This window comes from Mus caroli, unplaced genomic scaffold (assembly GCF_978045245.1).
Source record: "Mus caroli unplaced genomic scaffold, Mus_caroli_1 scaffold_12, whole genome shotgun sequence".
Classification (NCBI taxonomy): domain Eukaryota; kingdom Metazoa; phylum Chordata; class Mammalia; order Rodentia; family Muridae; genus Mus; species Mus caroli.
In genome coordinates this window covers 56,255,868-56,274,024 of record NW_028227267.1, presented here as the reverse complement: position 1 = coordinate 56,274,024, position 18,157 = coordinate 56,255,868, and the positions used below count along the sequence as shown (strand labels likewise).

The 18,157-nt window shown below is 44.3% G+C and overlaps 2 protein-coding genes and 1 pseudogene across 6 annotated transcripts in view; 1 reads left to right on the top strand and 2 right to left on the bottom strand.

The window, feature by feature from the left end:
- Atp8a2 (ATPase phospholipid transporting 8A2) overlaps positions 1 to 18,157 on the top strand; it is a 556,425-nt gene that overhangs the window by 33,708 nt on the left and 504,560 nt on the right. The gene's annotated exons all lie outside the window — the stretch shown is intronic.
- LOC110309427 (protein transport protein Sec61 subunit gamma-like) lies at positions 3,096 to 3,330 on the bottom strand. Of its 3 annotated transcripts, none has more exons than XM_021182074.1 (2): positions 3,249 to 3,330; positions 3,096 to 3,217 (listed from the first exon to the last, which is right to left on the bottom strand). In XM_021182074.1, exons 1-2 carry the CDS (start codon positions 3,328 to 3,330, stop codon positions 3,096 to 3,098), a joined length of 204 nt encoding a protein of 67 aa, XP_021037733.1. The 3 variants fall into 3 exon arrangements, with proteins under 3 accessions (XP_021037733.1, XP_085685110.1, XP_085685111.1); XM_085828984.1 differs by having other exon boundaries at positions 3,096 to 3,245; positions 3,277 to 3,330; XM_085828985.1 differs by having other exon boundaries at positions 3,096 to 3,242; positions 3,277 to 3,330.
- LOC110309617 (eukaryotic translation initiation factor 1 pseudogene) lies at positions 15,201 to 15,550 on the bottom strand (annotated as a pseudogene).

The window sequence follows — 18,157 nt, the reverse complement described above, 5'->3', positions numbered from 1 at the left end:
GTCTCAGTTGTTGTTGTTGTTGTTGCTTTTTAAATCTTTTTTTTTTTTCATAACAGCCTAGGATCATGTTGAATATTGGTGCCTGGATCCTGTCTTGGAGAAGATGAACTACAGTCACGAGAGGGTCTCTTCTAACCACTTTGATATTTGAGTTTTTGGATTATGAATTGTAACCCCCCTTTCACACATAGTAATTACCTATGATTCTATAGCTCCATTTTCCTCTTGAAGTCCAGGGTCCCTGGAAGGTGCAGAGAAAAGCTGCAGAGACCATGTAGTCTCATTAGTGAGCACAGGATTGAACAGGCCACATCACCCTTGAGATACACTGGTGAAGCTGGTATACACTGGTGAGGCTGGCATGCACTGGTCAGGCAAGTATGCACTGGTCACTTGTCAGACTGGTATAAACTGGTGAGGTTAGAATGCACTGGTCAGGCTGGTACACACTGATCAGGCTGGTACATACTGGTCAGGCTGGTACATACTGGTGAGGCTGGTTTATACTGGTCAGGCTGGTACACACTGATCAGGCTGGTATGGTCAGGCTTGTTTCCTGAACCCATTGCTCATTGTTGCTCCCCTTGGCCTTGCATCAAGTTCACAATGCATTACCTTGTGACCAGAAGGGAACCCCACCAAAAGAAAACAGCTTACCCATTTTTACAGGCTGATATGCGGATGTATAGGCCTTACCCAGTGCCTTATGGGTTTTGTCAGCCATATGAGGTGTTTCTTTTTAGTCTTTCCTTCCTTTTTCTGGAATGTGTGCATCCTGCAATGTGAACAAAAATGGTTAGCTTTGGTTGAAGTTGATTTTGAATTCTGGCATTTATATTATCCAGATGACCCTGACAGCTTACTCCCTGAGTCTCCTTGAGGGAGTTACCTGCTTCTGTCAGCCTTACTGTCTCCCATCTGTAACAAGTGGCAGATAATACCTTCTGCACTGACTTCTTGAGCACCTTAAGCAAGATAACATCTATAACATTTACCACTGCCTAAGACTTAGTGCTGCTTACCATTGTAAAATCATTCACTGTGGCAATGGCTGCTAAGATGGTGTGGGAACATTCCAGAATACTATGCTAGGGGCACAGAGATTGAACCCTCTACCTCATTGCATCTGTAGCTATGGTCTTCTTGCTTCTCTGGGCCATTTGAACCCTGAATGGATTCAGCATCTGGGAAACAGTCCAGTCATCACAACAGTGTTACAGAACAGTGAGGGTACAGGAGAATCTGCCTCTTTCTGAGGAATCTTTTCTACATGATTATGGTGTTTTGCTAAACTTAGGATCAGTGATCAAACAGAAATTTTGTTAAACAACTCCCGTGACGCTCCCTCTGGAATGGTTGTGGAAGCAAGCTGCTGACTTGATTGCCATCCACGCTGGCCCTTCAGCAAACCTGTTTTGAGTGTGTTTTGGAATCCAACCACTCCCATCTTCTACTTGCTAAAGATGGAAGACCACCAGGTTTCTCAGCAGTGCAATGGTGTCACATTTTTTCCCCTTAATTTCCACATGTTACTAAGTGATATTCTGCCTCGCTGTCTAGTCCTGTAAACACAGGATTCAATCTGTCTCTCTCAAGTCACAGGGATGTTGATGTTTCAACCCCCTGAGTGCAAAGCAAAGAGGATCGTTCTGTGCTTGGCACCAAGGGCACTACCAAAATCAGAGAAAATGTTGAGGACACTGCCTAGAAAGCAGCTGACGATTTCCAGGGCAGTGTAACAGCCACGAGCCTCAAATGACATGCATTAGCAAGGCTCCAAATAGCACAAATATATTTGAGCTGCAGGGTTGAAGTGGGTGGATGGTTGGAGGCTCCAAGTGAGCCGTTAGTGGTGTTTCCTTAGCAAAGTCCATGCTCAGTGGCAGTTGGCATTTCTGGGACAAACACAGGACCACTGCCTCATATGCCTGCTGGTCTCTAAAAGGGGGGATCAATAGCACAGCTCTTCACCAACTCAAGGCCTCTATTATGAATGTGGTACATCAGAAACATAAATGGATACATTTGTGTCTTTCCACAAATGTCAGAATTTTTTGAATATTAATAACTTTACAATCTATCCTTCATACCAGCCAAGACAAACACAGGTTATTTTCCCTATCTTAACTACTAGGATTAACTGTTGAAACACATTATATAGTAGATGGTAAATCAATCAATCAATTTATCTATCTACCATCTATCATATCTATGTACCTATCATCTATGTATCATCTATTATTTCTATCTATCTATCTATCTATCTATCTATCTATCTATCTATCATCTATCTCTCTATGTATCTATCTATGTATCTATCACCTACTATATGTATGTATGTATGTATGTATGTATGTGTCTATCTAATCTACGTATCCATCATCTGTCAATTATTATCTATCCATTACTATCATCTATTTATAACCTATCATCCATCAATTATCTGTCTGTATATCTATCTTTTTATCTTACAGAGTGGCTACAGGGGGTTAAAGAAGCTATAGCCAAACACTAGTGAGCTTCAAGGAGCCTGAGGGAGGCAGCTGAAGCTAATGGGGCTACAAAGAACACGTGAAGGACTAAGATGAGAAATCTGCTGCTAGGCTGCTGGAAGAAGGATAATTGCAGAGACAAGCCAGAGCCGGGGTTGACTTGATCCTTGGTGCTAAACTTAGTTGCAGCGATGAAGTATGGGCCTGTGCAGACTGTAGCAGTGAAGGGTGGCACTTTGTTCAGGTGGGTGACCAGACATAATGATAGCATTCAGATAGTCCATGTCAACAGTGAAGACCAAGCTGATTTGAAGCCTCTGAGACTGTCAGACTGGAGTGCTCTGCCTATTGGTTCCTTGACATACTCAACAAGTGGTCAAATGACAGACCAGCAGGAGCTGTAGCCATTGATAGTGTTAGGGGTCCTTCTTCTTCCGTTTTTTTAATGGAAAAAGTGTTTATTTTGAAATTATTTTAATTTAGAAACAGAAAACCTCGTAGGAAGGAGGGAAGAAACAAAACCCACAAAGCATCCAGGCTACGTTTCACTTCGCGAGCTCGTCACCCCCTCATTGGTTCACTCGTCCCGTGATGAGAAAGGCCTCAGCCACCCACAATAATGTTATTAATGGGTATATGGATCAGTTTCACGAAGAGGCCAATGAATCCCCTGATAGCAAATCCTATCGCTGTGGCCATGGCGATCTTCTGGAATTCTCGTCTGTGGCGTTTGGTGCATCTTTTTTTCCCCTCCTCCCTTGGTGCATCTTTTAACCAGCAGAACTGAGTCCTTTACAAACTGCCAACTTGGCTCCACAAACTCCATTACCTGATCCATGTTTGTGGGATGGCGGTTTGAGAGCATAGAGACACGCAGCTTAGGAGAGAATTGAGCCCTAGGGGTCCTTCTTTTATGGGGTCTAGGTAGGAGTGTTGCACCTTTTCCTAAGTCTGACATGGTAGTTTCCAAGGCCTGTTTTTGCTGATATGAGTTTACTACCTCTATGTACTCACATGCCCCCCAGTTTACTCAGATAAATCTGCAGGCTAGAACTCTACTTTTAGAAGTTACCAGCCAGTGCCTGTGGGTACCAGACAGATGCCGCCGGTTACCATCAGAGCCATCCTGCCTCTGGGACTGGACTCAAAATGGAGTCAACTGCTGCTTGTAACATGGAATCTCTTGGGAGAAGGCTCAGTCTGAGGAGCCACTGTTCTACCGGATATGGTAGCTGACAGCAGGCAGGCCTGAGCTCAACACCACCACCACCCCCCTCAAATAGAGAACTACAGAAATAACAAGCATCCTTCCTTAAACTCCGTGGTTATCTTTGTAATTTTAAGAGTTCCTGGAAGTATTTAAACTGAAGAAGTTTAAAAATAGGTGTTTTTATTCTTTACCTTTAAATGTGTTTCTGTATGTTGATTGAAGCTTTTTCTGTTTATTAATTATGCTATTTGACTTTCTACTCCTGCATCAAAATATATAAGACAAATAGCTTATAAGGAGAAAAGTTCTTTTGGGGGAGCACAGTTTTGGATAATGCAGCTGTGGTCAGAGGGGTCCCATTGTGAAGGGGCATAGCCAAGCAAATATGGTCTTCATGGCCAGGAAAAAAAAACCATGAGAAATCCCGCTCTCCTCATCAAGAGCATGTCTGTAATGGGGACTTCCTATAATGCTTCCACTTCCTAGTACTGGCCATGGACACTATTTATTTATTTAACACATGGACCATTTGGGGGCACCCATGGCTTTCAAGGGTGAAATCATACACTGCTTTCATGTAGTTCATGGCCTACATTTTTTTTTGGTGGGGAGACTTGTGTTATTTTTCTTATTTAGCAAAGGAAGGAGAGAAGGGAAAAAGGAGAGAGAAGACGGAGGAGGACAGAGGGGAGGAAGGAAGGACCTTGTCTCAGTGAAAAGTTGGAGACTGTTCGTTGGAGGAAGAGTGGAAGTATATCCCAGGAGCAGGGGTTTGGCCTGGGCTGGGGAGAAGGGCAGTGGGCCTGCAACAGTACCTAGAAATGCTGTCTCTGCCTGTCTGGAGGAAATTCGATTTGCCGAGGCTAAGGGAAATCCAATACCGTAAATCAGGGGGTCTCAGCCAGAGCTCTGTGATGGGAAGGATCATTCTGCAGGCACAGTGGGGATCAGCAGCCACAAGGCAAGCTGCTTGTTCATGCGGGGAGCTCGATAAAGACCTCGCCGCATACGACGATGTGACAGGTTGGTAAGATAGTGGCAGTTAGCGAGACCTAGGATGTGGCTGGAAGTCTTGGCTTCCCTTTTCCAAACTGAAGATCTGGTTTCTTATTTATTTGTTTTAATCTACTCCTTTGGTTAGCATACAAAAAAGTTGGTTTTGTTTCTGTCATTTTCACACACTTATATCATTATGCTTTGCTCTGCCTCCTCATGGCCCGCCCACGTTCTTTTGCTCCGCCCCCACGGCCCGCCCACGTTCCTTTGCCGCTTTGTTTCCTCCCACAATTCCTCTCCACTTCTGCTTCCACATCACACACAGTCCATTATTCCCTTAGTCCCAACTTCTTCCTCACTTCTTACAGTACCCATTCTACTTTTATGTCACCCCCTACACACACACACACACACACACACACACACACACACACACATGTGCGCAACACAAGCACTCACGCTTGTACATGCACACACTTGTGCACACACGCATGAACGCTCCCAGGAATCTAGGTTCCTTATTGCCTTAAGTCTGGCTTATTTTGTTAACACTCTGATTTCCAGTTCCATCAATTTCCCTTACATGATTTCACAATTTCATTCTCTTTTCAACTAAATAGAATTTTAATACGTGTTTGTCCCACAGCTTTTAAATCTCTTTGTTTGCTGATGAGCATCTAGGCTAGCTATACTTCCCAGTTGTTCAAAATAAATACAGATATGCAAACAGCTCTCTCAGTGTTGACTCAGAATCCCCTGACTGTATACCCAGCAGTATATATATGGTAATATGAGTCTAGGGTTTTTTTTTTTCCCCCAAATATCTATTGGTCACTTGCATTGCTTTCTTTGAAGACTATCTTTTCAACTTATGAGCTGAGCTCAATTTATTGATTGGATGATTTGGGTTTTTGTATTTAATTTTGAAACTCTTCATGTGCTTGTTCATAATACTAGTCTTTCACACACACACACACACACACACACACACACACACACACACACTGGATGTTTAGCTGGCAAAAGATTCTCTCCAGTTCTGTAGCTGCCTCTTCACTCTGCTGGTGGCTTCCTATGCTTTTACATTTTATGCAATTCCATCTGGAAAATCCAACATTTTTGATGCAAAGAAAATAAAGTAGAAGTTGAGGCTTTATGAGATTAAAGCAGAAATGTGATTTTACTGATTTGAAACTGTACTTTTCTCATACGTTCCCCTTAAACTATTAAATCTGGACTTAATAAATATTAATTAGTAGAGGAAATAGGAAAATGGACAGAGCACCAGATATCAACTCAGACAGCCTCGATATTCTCGGTGAGGCAGGCCAATGGACCAGACTCACTGGGAGACCTTCAGCCTCCTCTCTTAGGTGCAAGACAAATCAACTAGCAAGTACCGGGATAAGATATGTGGATGATGGACTTAGATGCCCTGGACAGCTTCAGCAAGCATTGTGCTTGCTGATAACAGGAGAAGCTCATTGGTAACCCTGCTTATCACATTCAACTTTGCCAAGAAATACCAAAAATATCTTTATCTAGTGAGTTCTTACTCAAACCTACAAAGATTTATTGAACATTCCTCATGTCTAATGTGGCAAGCCATGATCTCAATTCATAGGGTGGATAAAGGATGTAAATTTGCATTGTTCCTGTTTCCACTAAATATGCCTTGCAGCTTGAGAGATAAGACTTGGGCATAGGGGCAAGGAATAATAGAAAATAAATGCTATTCCAGGATGACCCATGGAAGTCTGATAGATTGCTGAGGCCTTAACAATGATGTGTCTGGCTGACCCGTCCTTTGCCTTACAGACTTTTCAGTTTCATGAGATTCCATTTGTCAGTAGTTGATCTTAAAGTCTGAGCCATTGGTGTTCTTTTCTGGAAGTTGTCTCCTGTACCAATAGGATGTGCCAGGGTTGGGGGATACCCCAGGGGTCCTCCACCCTCTCAGAGGAAAAGGGGGTGGGGTGGGGGAGGGACTGTGTGAGGGGGCAGGGATGTAAAATGAATTTAAAAATTATTATTTGTGTGTGTGTGTATGTACTGCACATGTGTGCATTTGAGAAGTGTGTATGAGGTAGGCATGCGGTGGTCAGAGGGCAACATTGTTGTGTTGGTTTCTCTCCTCTTTATGTGGGTTCTAGTGGTAGAACTCAGGTTGTGTGTTTTTTTTATCACTGGGTAGCAAGCGCCTTTACACTGAGTCTTGCTAGCATGGTGATAGGTTTTTAAGAAGATTTGAGTTAGATTCTCTTTTTTGAGATTTTAAAAATCAGGATTTTTAATGTATAATTTATGTTAGTGAAATCCATCCTTTTAGTTTGTTTTGGCTTGATAATTGCTGACACACGTGTGCAGCTGTGTCTATCAATGTCTAACACTCCATATCCCCTGAGCTTCCCCCATGGTCTCCTGTAATGAGATCCCTTCTCATCAGTCACACATCTGATATCTGTTCTTTAGTCCCGCCTTTTCAAAATGTCATTCTAGTGACATAGGCAATCTTAAGTTTTACTTTTTTCCCCGACAGAATCTCACTGTGTAGCTCCATCCGGAGCTTGATATGACTTCTGTGCTGGTCTTGAACTTGTGTCAATCCTTCTGCCTCTGCCTCCGGAGAGCTGGAACTATAGGCATGGATCAGCCCATGCTTTTGTTGCCTGCTTGCTTTCAGTTACCACACTGCTTCAGCGCCCATCCGTGTTGTAGTATGTGTTGATCTCCTTGGACTTCTGAGTCCTATTCTGTGCTGTACCATGAGGTTTCTTGGATGGAGGAGGAGGAGGAGGAGAGGAGGAATAAGAAGAGGAGGAGGGAGAGGAGGGAGAGGAGGAAGAGGAGGAAGGGGAGGGGAAGAGGAAGAGGAGGGGGAGGAGGAGGAGGTGGTGGTGGTGGTGGTGGTGGAGGTGGTGGTGGTGGTGGTGGTGGTGATGGTGGTGGTGGTGGTGGTGGTGGTGGTGGAGGTGGTGGTGGTGGTGGTGGTGGTGGTGGTGGAGGTGGTGGTGGTGATGGTGGAGGTGGTGGTGGTGGTGGTGGTGGTGGTGGTGGTGGAGGTGGTGGTGGTGATGGTGGTGGTGGTGGTGGTGGTGGTGGTGGTGGTGGTGGTGGTGGAGGTGGTGGTGGTGGAGGTGGTGGTGGTGGTGGTGGTGATGGTGGTGGTGGTGGAGGTGGTGGTGGTGGTGGTGGTGGTGGTGGTGGAGGTGGTGGTGGTGATGGTGGAGGTGGTGGTGGTGATGGTGGAGGTGGTGGTGGTGGTGGTGGAGGTGGTGGTGGTGGTGGAGGTGGTGGTGGTGATGGTGGAGGTGGTGGTGGTGGTGGTGGTGGTGGTGGTGGAGGTGGTGATGGTGGTGGTGGTGGTGGTGGTGATGGTGGTGGTGGTGGTGGTGGTGGTGGTGGTGGTGGTGGAGGTGGTGGTGGTGATGGTGGAGGTGGTGGTGGTGGTGGTGGTGGTGGTGGTGATGGGGCAGTTTGCAGGGGACAAGGGAAAGTTCCTTCACTTTGTGAAGGTTCACTGACGTGAACCAATGATAGAGACAAGAATGTATTAATATGTGGATGAGTTAGATATGAAATGAGCCCCCCAAAACTCATGTTGATAGCTTTGTCAGCAGTGCAGTATTGGGACATGATTGGAGCATGTTTGCTCTGACTTCATTAAACCTTTAACTAATTAATGGATTTATAATATAATAGTATGTTTTGGAGGTAGTGGGAGGTAGGAAGTGAGTTGTAGCTTGAAGAAGTATCCCTGAAAGTGTATCCCTGAAGGATCGATTCATGTCCTTGAGGTGAGCCACTCTTCCCCACTATACCCATTGTCCGTGAAGTTTCTGCCTTGCCATGGATCTGAGAACTGGCATTTCTGAGCTAAAGCCTCCTTTAAGTTGCTCCCTCGGTCATTTTCTCACCACAGTGAAGTGTAACTTGCACAGCATGAAGTGAGGAAGGAAACACAGCACGGGGTAGTATCCAACAGCAGGGCTCCCTGCAGGGTCCAGACTCCTGAGGAAGGACAGAGGCTTCAACTGGTGAGAACTTGGGGCGTCTTGGAGGTGGGTGAGGGCAAGTCTTAGGAAGAACATGGACATCGGCTTCCTGCTTTAGGAGACACACTCCCTCAGGCTAACTCTGACAGCTGATGGAGGAAAGCCATTCCACTGGGCTGTCTTGGGCCTAGGTTTTGTTTTTCTTGATGAATAACAATTGCATTCTTCCACTAGTAGCTTTCAGAAGGTGTCCCCACCACCTGTGGGGGAGTAAAGGGATGCAGAGACAAGCTGGAGGATGCCAGAGAGAAACTTTAAGATGCTCTTTAACTACCACACAGCTTTTCTGAGTCCTAACAGTGGTGTGAGGCAGCGTGGACTGTGTTGCTGAGACTGAGAGAACCACTGAGTTACAGAGGACAGTTCAGCTCTGCCTCATCATGAGTAAATCCATTCCTTTCATTTCTCCCCACCCTAAGCTCCTCTGAATCTGTCCATTCTTTGCTTATCTGTTTATCTGCTGGTTTATCCATTACCTATCCATTTTCCTAGGGCCTACTCATTTTATTTATTTACCTTTAGCCTGCTTTGCTGAAGGCCTCTATTGTGTCAGGCACTGGGCTCTGATTAGGTCATAATCTCTGTCCCTGAGAAATTTCATTTATTTATTTATTTATTACTTATTCACTTTACATCCTGATCCTCAAGGTAACCCCTCCCACAATCTCACTGTATTCTTTGAGGGGTGGGGGCTCCCTGGGTGTCCCACCACCCTGGCACTTCAAATCTCTGTGAGGCTAGACTCTTCCTCTTTCACTGAGGCCAGAAGTCCACTAGAAGAGTCAGCACTGTGTTGATAAGGAACAAAAGCAGTGATCAGATATAGTAACAAGTGTTTTGTAACCTTCTTCCCTTTCCATGAGGTCCTTGAGGGACAGAGGTCTTGGTCTTCAATGTCATGCCTTGAATATCATTACGAGTTAACCCAGTAGTAACAGCAGCTGGAGTTGAAGCCCTTTAGATTCCTGCTCTCCCAGGGAAATAATCTGTTGAGGTTCCTGCCCTTGCAGGATGCCATTCAGAGAGTATTCTGAAGGAATCTTTACCCCATGGGGACCCGTGCTCAGGCTACCTTAAGTGAGTTCCAGGGTCAGGGAAATGATAATGTGTGCCAGTTACAATGGCCTCATCAAGTATTTGTAGCTATGAAAATGGTTTGAGTGATGTCAGTGGGCAGCCATCTATCATAATGTACAATTAATTACAAGTACATGGTTTTAAAATAGGAGTTTTGAAAGCACTTTCTCCAGATTGTCCCTGGGTGCACGCACTGATGCTGAGCCACACGATGGCAAACACCATGCCAGGCCCCCCGCCTGGAGAGCAGAGATGCTCACTGATGCCCTTGCAGACTCAGCAGGGCTTGGGGCTGCAGTGAAAAATGCTGTACTTCACACACATTCATCCCATCCTAGTGACCCTTGATGGTGGTGCCTGCTTCCCAGATGATCAAGACGGAGGACTTTTCTTTCTCTAAGACACTTGTAGCATGCTTGAATTTATGGTCATTTTTTAAATTTAAATCTTCTCAAAAGTATTGAGATTGAACTTGACACCTTTCATTGCCTTAAGGGAAGAATTGGAGATTCTTTTCACTGTGTACTGACCTGGACTGTAATAGATGTTCAGTAGTCAGTTCTTGATCATTTAACTCTAGGCCTTGGAAGGGTCCAAGTTCCAGATACTCGCCATGAAATCTTGGGGAAACTATCCTTCTTCAAAATCAGTCAACCAATCTATAAAATGGGAACATGTTCTCAGGATCATTGAGAGACACTAGAGAACCAGCAAGTTGCCCAACTTTTGATAGTTTCCCCATAAATACTTTTTTTATTGTTTGGGATGCTATTGATGAATTAATTAAGTGGTCAGTATAACTGACTTTAAAATCCATCTTAAAAAAGTGGTCTAGCAAAAAAAAAAAAAAAATGAAGCTGGGTGTGGTGGCGCTCAGGAGGCAGAGGCAGGCGGATTTCTGAGTTGGAGGCCAGGCTGCTCTACAGAGTGAGTTCCAGGACAGCCAGGGCTATACAGAGAAACCCTGTCTCAAAAAAAAAAAAAAGTGGTCTTGCAATGGCTGGGAGAATAACTATTCCCTAACATATTAGGGATGGGAACAAGTTCCCATCCCTACTGCAACAAAACCAAAAACCAATTTCAAAGGTTTTAACATACAGTTTCTATGATTTCTTGTGGACTGTAGGAGGGCCGGGCATATGGTTAGTGTGCCAGTGACCACTAACAGACTGAGAGGGAAATGTGACTGGTCCAAGGGGATGAAACCTCAATGGAATGAGTGATGCAGAGAAGTTGATCTAAGGCAGGTGTCAGCAAAGATGCTACTTTAAAGGGGTTCATAAGCCATGCACTTGCTTTGTGAAGTTTTCAGTATCTACATTTTATTCTGTATTCAAAACAAAAGTTACCATTTTGTAGCAATGATGTAACAATCAGAAAACCAAGGCAAACGGCAAGTCTGACTAGAATGTAGCAGTTTAGAGCTGACTTGGCTCCTGAGCCTGAAGAATCTTCTAATCAGAGTAGGCAGAGCAGGCAGAGGAAGGGAACCGATAACTGGCCAGGCAACGAGGTAGCTTGGATGGAGGCTCCTCAGGCTGTGAGCTCTACTGAATGTGCTACCCTAACACATGTCAGTTTGATGGATGGGTCCTTTCAAGGGAGGTGGTTAAGAAGCAGAAGAAAAACTAGCTGCTTTGCCTTTATTAGCTAATAGGAGGACATGAATGCCCATTTGTGACGGTGTCTCTGATAGATTCTCAGCATTCTAGAGCACCGAGGGACCAGATGATAAACCTTCTTGAGCAACCCTTATATGCGATTACTTTCCCTGAATATTTTCCTTCCTATAATTTACTGGCCATTGAAACCATTCCTTTCTCTTTATTTCAACTGCACAGTTATCACTTGTGTTGAGATGGTATGTAAGTTCTTTGGATCATTTCCTTTCTATCTGTCTATCTGTCTATCTGTCTATCTGTCTGTCTGTCTGTCTATCTATCTATCTATCTATCTATCTATCTATCTATCTATCTCATGTAATCTAAAATATAAAAATGCAATTTTTAAGATTAATATCTTCCTGTTCTCTTAGTTTGATTGGCAGGGCTCAGCTATGGAGTTCTCAGACAGCTATCCAAAGCAACAGGCTCATCATGAGGAGGCAGGGTCATTCCCAGGGGTTGACTCAAGGCACTCCAGTAACATCCTACCTGGATACCAATCCATTGCCACTGGTGTGCTGAGGCAGTTCACTAAGGGACAAGTGAAGCAGAGCATGTTTATTAATTACAGACAGGCGCTGGGGACAGCAGAAACCTGGGGCCAGAGTAAGCTGGTCCCCCAAGGCTCAGGAAAGTTGCCCATGACAGGAGTCTTGTCTGTACATGTCCCCTGCATTTAATTTACCCCAGATTTTACAATGAGAGCCCTCGGGATTAAGCATTGCATGGTGGCTCTAGGAAGATGTCAGATTCTACCCTATAGTCAGGATCCTGATCGTTTACACCGAGTCCCAGAGAGGCAGTGTTTAAGATGTGCAGGTTTCTTTTAACCTTGTTGTCATGCTGCCAGTGAACCAGGAGTGTGACTTCCCAGTCAGACACAGGGACGGGGGATCTCTGCTCTCCATCTGTCTCGACTCGGTTCATGCTCACACCACAGGACCAGCAACCTGCACTCTACTTCTTGAAACGTATTTTTCTTTATCAGAAATCACCCCCTTCTGTAAACTCTTGGAACTTTCCTTTTATAACTGATTATTCCATTATTGTGTTTGTGGCCCGGTGTCTATTATAGGCCACCAGGTACCCAAGGGCAGCCCATGTAAAAGTTGGCCTCACTCTGTTACTCTTTGTACAATTAAACACTGTTGACTGAGTGCTCTGTGATAGGAGTTCCAGAGATACAAATTGGAGCAAATTTTGCCCCACGTCCTTGAGGAAGTTGGGAGGAGAGGATGATACAGCCTCTCAGGGGCTGTAGAAAACAGGGCTGGAGAGATGGCTCAGAGGTCACAGAGCAGTTACTGCTTTTACAGAGGATCAGGACCTACAGGATTCTTAACTCTGGTGCCAGGGTATCTGATGACCTCATTTGACCTCTATGGGTCATGCAGGTTAAACACACACAAAATAAGATAAATCTGAAAAGTACCTTTTAATAAAAACTTTAAAAGCTCTATATAGATAAGGTTGAGAGGTGACAGAAAAGAAAAGCGTCGATTCTGCTGGGGTGGAGGTGACCGAGAAGGATAAGATAAAGTGGTTGTAGCAGTCATAAAGCATCCTTCCTTAGCAGCAGCCATCAATCTGCAAAGAGAGGTACAGATGGTGTTATCTCTAGGCTTTGCACACACATGTGCTATTATTTCTTCTGGTCTTTATCTCTGCTTACAAAGGTTGCTTCAGTGGGCAGCCAAGACCACAATATATATGTCCCTTTGCAAACTGACTGAAGTCGAATTCCACAACTGTGGATGGAAACTGGGTATCTAATCTACATGTATGTCCAGATCCCTGGGGATTGCATAAACAACCAGGCAAGGGGCTATTGGGTGCCGGATAGTTCTCAGCTGAAGCATGCATGGTGTTGCCTGAAGCCTTGGTGTGGGCATGGCTGGACCCCACCTCCAGGGGGCTGACTTCAGTGGTCTTAGTGGGAGACAGAGAAATGTATTTCTGAAACCATAGTCTGGGAGCTATGTGCCTGCTGAGACTGCAGTTTCCGGGCCCTCTGAGGAGCAAGCACAGGGTTCCATGTGTGTGTGGTGTAGCCAGATAACCAAAGCGTGTCGCTTCAGAGGTGGGCCTTTGCTTCCCCTGATCTTAAGAGAACACTTGACTTCCGGAAGGAATTTTCCTTGTGACGGTTTCTATCCAGAGGGATCTGGATACCATCGACCCGTTCTTGCTGAGTAAGGACCACCATAATGTGCATCCATTATGATTCTTTTCAGAAATGCACACGGGGTCATATTCAAGCCATTTGATGCCAAAGAGTCTGAGATCATGCCAGCTGGTGCAGACTGCCGTCATAACAGAGCAGGGCAGCCTGGAGCCAGGGAGGGGTGTGTGTCCTTCTGTTCTTTGGCAAGTACTGATCTTGTGCTTATGGAAAGGCTTTGGGGAAGCCAAGGAAGGAGCTGAGAAGGTTGGGCTTCGGAAACAGCTGAAGACAAGGGCTATTTACCGTAGTACAGAGGCATTTCAGTGTTCTCATAGCAGTAAGCCTGTGCTTGCTTACTGTTACTAGAACAAACAAAGCACCTAACATAATCAAGTTGTAAAGAGAAAAGGTTCATGTTGGCCCATGGCTTTGTTTCAGTTTATGACTGACTGGCTCAGTTGATTTGAGGCTGGGACAAGTGATACATTATGGTGTGAAGTGTGCGGTGGAGCAAAGCTACGTAGGGTGACTGGGAAGTGGCGAGTATTTCACAGTATCCTTCCAACAACCTAGAGCCTCTGCCCAGGCCCCATTTCTATCGCTTCCCAATAGCACCAGGGTGGAGACCAACACCTGAAACTTTCAGGGACATTTTATATCCAAGCTATGGTGTGACTGTGGGTGTCGAGCTTCGGCTTGGTGATGTCCTATTGAATAGCAGGCTTGGGTTTCATGGTTGTTTTCCTTGCTCTTCAGTCCTTTTATTATTCTCTGAGTCGCTGGGGTCATGCTGTTATGAGGTATTCACCAGAGAAGACTGGTGACGTGGGATTAAGGAAGGTTTTATTAGCCAGCTGGCGACCACACTGGGTGTTCTGGATCCCAGAGTAGCCCTGAGCCTTTCTTAGGGCAAGATTTTAAACACAAAAACACGCTCAGGACTGTCATATTTCAGTTAGCAAGAAGATTTAGCCAGAAGCAGAGGGATAGAAGCCAAAAAGCAAGGTTAGTACATTTAGAGACTTTCCCAGAACTGTGAACTTTGACGGATTCAGTCTTTGTTTCTGTTTTATCAGGTGGTTCAATGTGTCAAGTTTTACAGCCTGAATGGCACTTCCATCATGGAGTCAGGTGTGCTAAGGTCTTGGGGCCTACTAATGTCTGGGGCCCGGTGACAATGCCAAAATTGATCAGGCAGGACATGAGTGTGCTGCTCAGCAGGGAAGTGACGCATGTCTGTGGCTTTCCTGACATTTTAGGTTCTCTGGGTAAAATTTGGATGCATATATGTGGTTTGAATAAGAATGGCCTCCATAGGCTCAGATTTGAATGCTCGGTTCTCAGGTGGTCACTATTTAGGAAAAAGTGTGTCACTGGGAACAGGCTTTGAGGTTGCAAAAAGTCTTGATCCTTCCTTCCTTTTGACTTGTGTTTGGTGCACAGATATTGAATTGCAATCTCCTCTTGGTGACTTTTCCTTTGATGAATATGTAGTTTCTTTCCCTATTTCTTCTGATTAGTTTTGGTTTGAAGTCTATGTTGTCAGATATTAAAATAGCTACACTGGCTTGTTCCTTGATCATTCTTAGCCAGCCCAATCTCTATCAGGAGCTGGCATATGTTCTTGCGCTGGTCACCCTGTAGCTGAATTACTTCTCCATATTCTGGATGCTCAATTACTGTACTATTGCCCACAAATTTCTTCTTAAACGCCTTCACTAGTTTCTTTTTATCGTGATCATCAGTGATCCCTTGGACAGTTGTAAGGGTCTTCCTGCCTTTTCTCTGTTGAATTCTTATATGGATATAATCCTCAGTGCCAACAGGAAGCAGGCCATCACCCTTACATCAGCAAAGGGATCGAAAGAGTGGAGGTTCTGGATAGCAGACATACGATACGATTCCTTTTCCTTGGTGGAAATGGTCTGCAGAAGGCGACTGTGGGAGAAGGGGGTTGGGGGAACCTGAGTGTTGGGAAGTGAGAGGGCTTGAGGAGAAGGCAGCCGAGTCCTTGGCGGCAACTCAGTGACTGGGGCCAATGATAACTGCTTAAATTTGGTTTCATCATAGAATGTCTTTTTCTTTATCTATTGTGATTAAAAGTTTTGCTGGGTATAGTAGTATGGACTGGCATCTGTGGTCTCTTAGAGTTGGTAGAACATCTGTTCATGCCCTTCTGACTTTTAAAATCTCCATTGAGAAGTCAGGTGTCATTCTAATAGGTCTGCCTTTGTATGTTACTTGGTCTTTTTCCCTTGCAGTTTTTAACATTCTTTCTTTGTTCTTTATGTTTAGTGTTTGTGTGCCAAGAGGAATCTCCTTCTTTAGGCTGGTGAAATTTTCTCCTACAATTTTATTGAAAATGTTTTTCTGTGCCTTTGACCTGAAATTCTCCCCCTTCCTTTATTCCTCTTCTTTGTAGATTTGTTCTTTTCATAGTGTCCCAGATTTTCTGGATGTTAGTACCTGGATTTCCTTTTAAAGATTTAACATTTTCTTTGATCGAGGTATCCCTTACTTATGTCTTGTCTTTAATAACCAAAGTTCTCTCTTCCATATCTTGTTATTCTTTTGGTAAGATTCCTCTGAGATTCCTAATCGAGTTCCTACATTTTTCATTTCCAATTTCCCTTAGTTTGGGTTTTCTTTATAGATTCTATTTCCACTTGTAAGTCTTGAATTGTTGTTGTTGTTGTTGTTTTTTTTTTTTATTTCCATTTTACTTCACTGTTAGTTTGAGATTCTATAGCTTTCTTTAATGGATTTATTATTACCTTAAAGACCTCAAATGTATTCATCAATGCCCTGTTGAACTCCTTGTCTCGTGCTTCAGCTGTGCTGTGTTTCTCTGTATTTTGCTGTTGAAGGGCTGCTGGACTCTAGTGGAGACCCATCTCTGTCATTCTTTCTGAACACCAGCCTTTGCGTCTGCCCCCATTCCAGCATTGTTATTGTCTCTTTCCTCCTTTCTCAGGCTGCACCTAGGGCAGCTTTAAGTGTGCAACAAAATTAAACAGAAATTCAGAGTTCTCCCTACTTTTGCCTTTCACTCTCCCTCACTATTACTGTTTCAAATGTACATATTCGTTATGAGTGTAAATATTAATAATGGTGAAATTTTTGGTGTGTGTGAGTGTGCTCGTGTGCATCTGTGTGTGTATATATGTGTGTGCATCTGTGTGCGAGCGCACATATGGGCATGCGCATTTATGCCCAGGAGTATGTCCACTTCTGTGCATATGGAAGCCAAAGGTCAATGTTGGCTGCCTGTCTCCCTTTGTTTTTCTCCACTTTATTTTTTGAGACAAGATCTCTCCTTGAACTGAGAGTTTACTGATTTATCCAGACTGGCTGAGCTGGGGGTTTCAGGGCTCCACCTGTCTCCACGCCTGTCACCTCCTGTTTCTCCCACTGTTTACACTGCTGCTAGGGACCTGAACTTCAGTCCTTAGGTGTGTATAAACACTTTAATCCAGGGGTTCTCAACCCATCTAATGTTGTAACCCTTTACTACAGTTCCTCATGTTTTGGTGACCTCCAATCATAAAGTTATTTTCATTGCTACTTCATAACTGTAATTTTGCTGCAGCTATGAATTACAATGTAAATATCTGTGTTTTCTGATGGTCTCAGGCCACCCCTATGAAAGGGTTATTCCCACAACCCACAGGTTGAGAATCAGTGCTTTAACCACTGAGGCATCTCCCCAGCTCACAGACCATTCTATGATAAAAAATGAACATTATTACATTATTATCACTCTGGTTTCATAGCTGTCTCATAGCTGTCACTCTGGTTTTCTGTATATCTTATGGGCTTTGACAAATGCAGAGAACATGTGCCCACCATTACAGCCTCACGTAGGACATTTCACTACCGACAAGGTCACTGCACAGTTCACCCCTCCCTTCTGATAAGCCCCAGCAGCTCTCGGTTTGTGATTGTGTCTTCATAGTTTTGTCTTTTTTTGCAATGCCATAGTTGGAGATCTACTGTGAATAATAATTACCAACCTGACTTCTTCCACTTTGTAACATGCATTTACATTCCCTCCCTGTCTTTTCATGCTCATTTTCTTTTACTGTTGAATACTGTTTTAGCCACTACCCTATCCTCCACCCCCTGCCCTCCCAGGGCTCTCTCAAGCTCTCCGGTGCCTCCTGGTGCTCAGACACAGTACAGGAGTATGGCTGTTGGGTGTGTGTGTCAACATGTCTTAGACATTGAACTTGAAAAAATGTCTCCTCTGGGAAAGAAGCACCTTCTCTTTGAAGTTTTTTTTTTTTTTTTTTTTTTTTTTTTTTTTTTTCATGATAGCATTTGGAACTTATTTTTACCCTGTCGTAGCGGATAGATGAAGTCCCAGTTTCTTTGCGGGGGAGGGGGTGTTTCCATTTCCCCTCTGCAGTATTGCAGTCAGCACCTGCACTTGCCATCATGGTTGCTAGGATCTGTGCTCCTGCCCATGGTGACATGGACAGTCCTTCCTACCTGTGGGC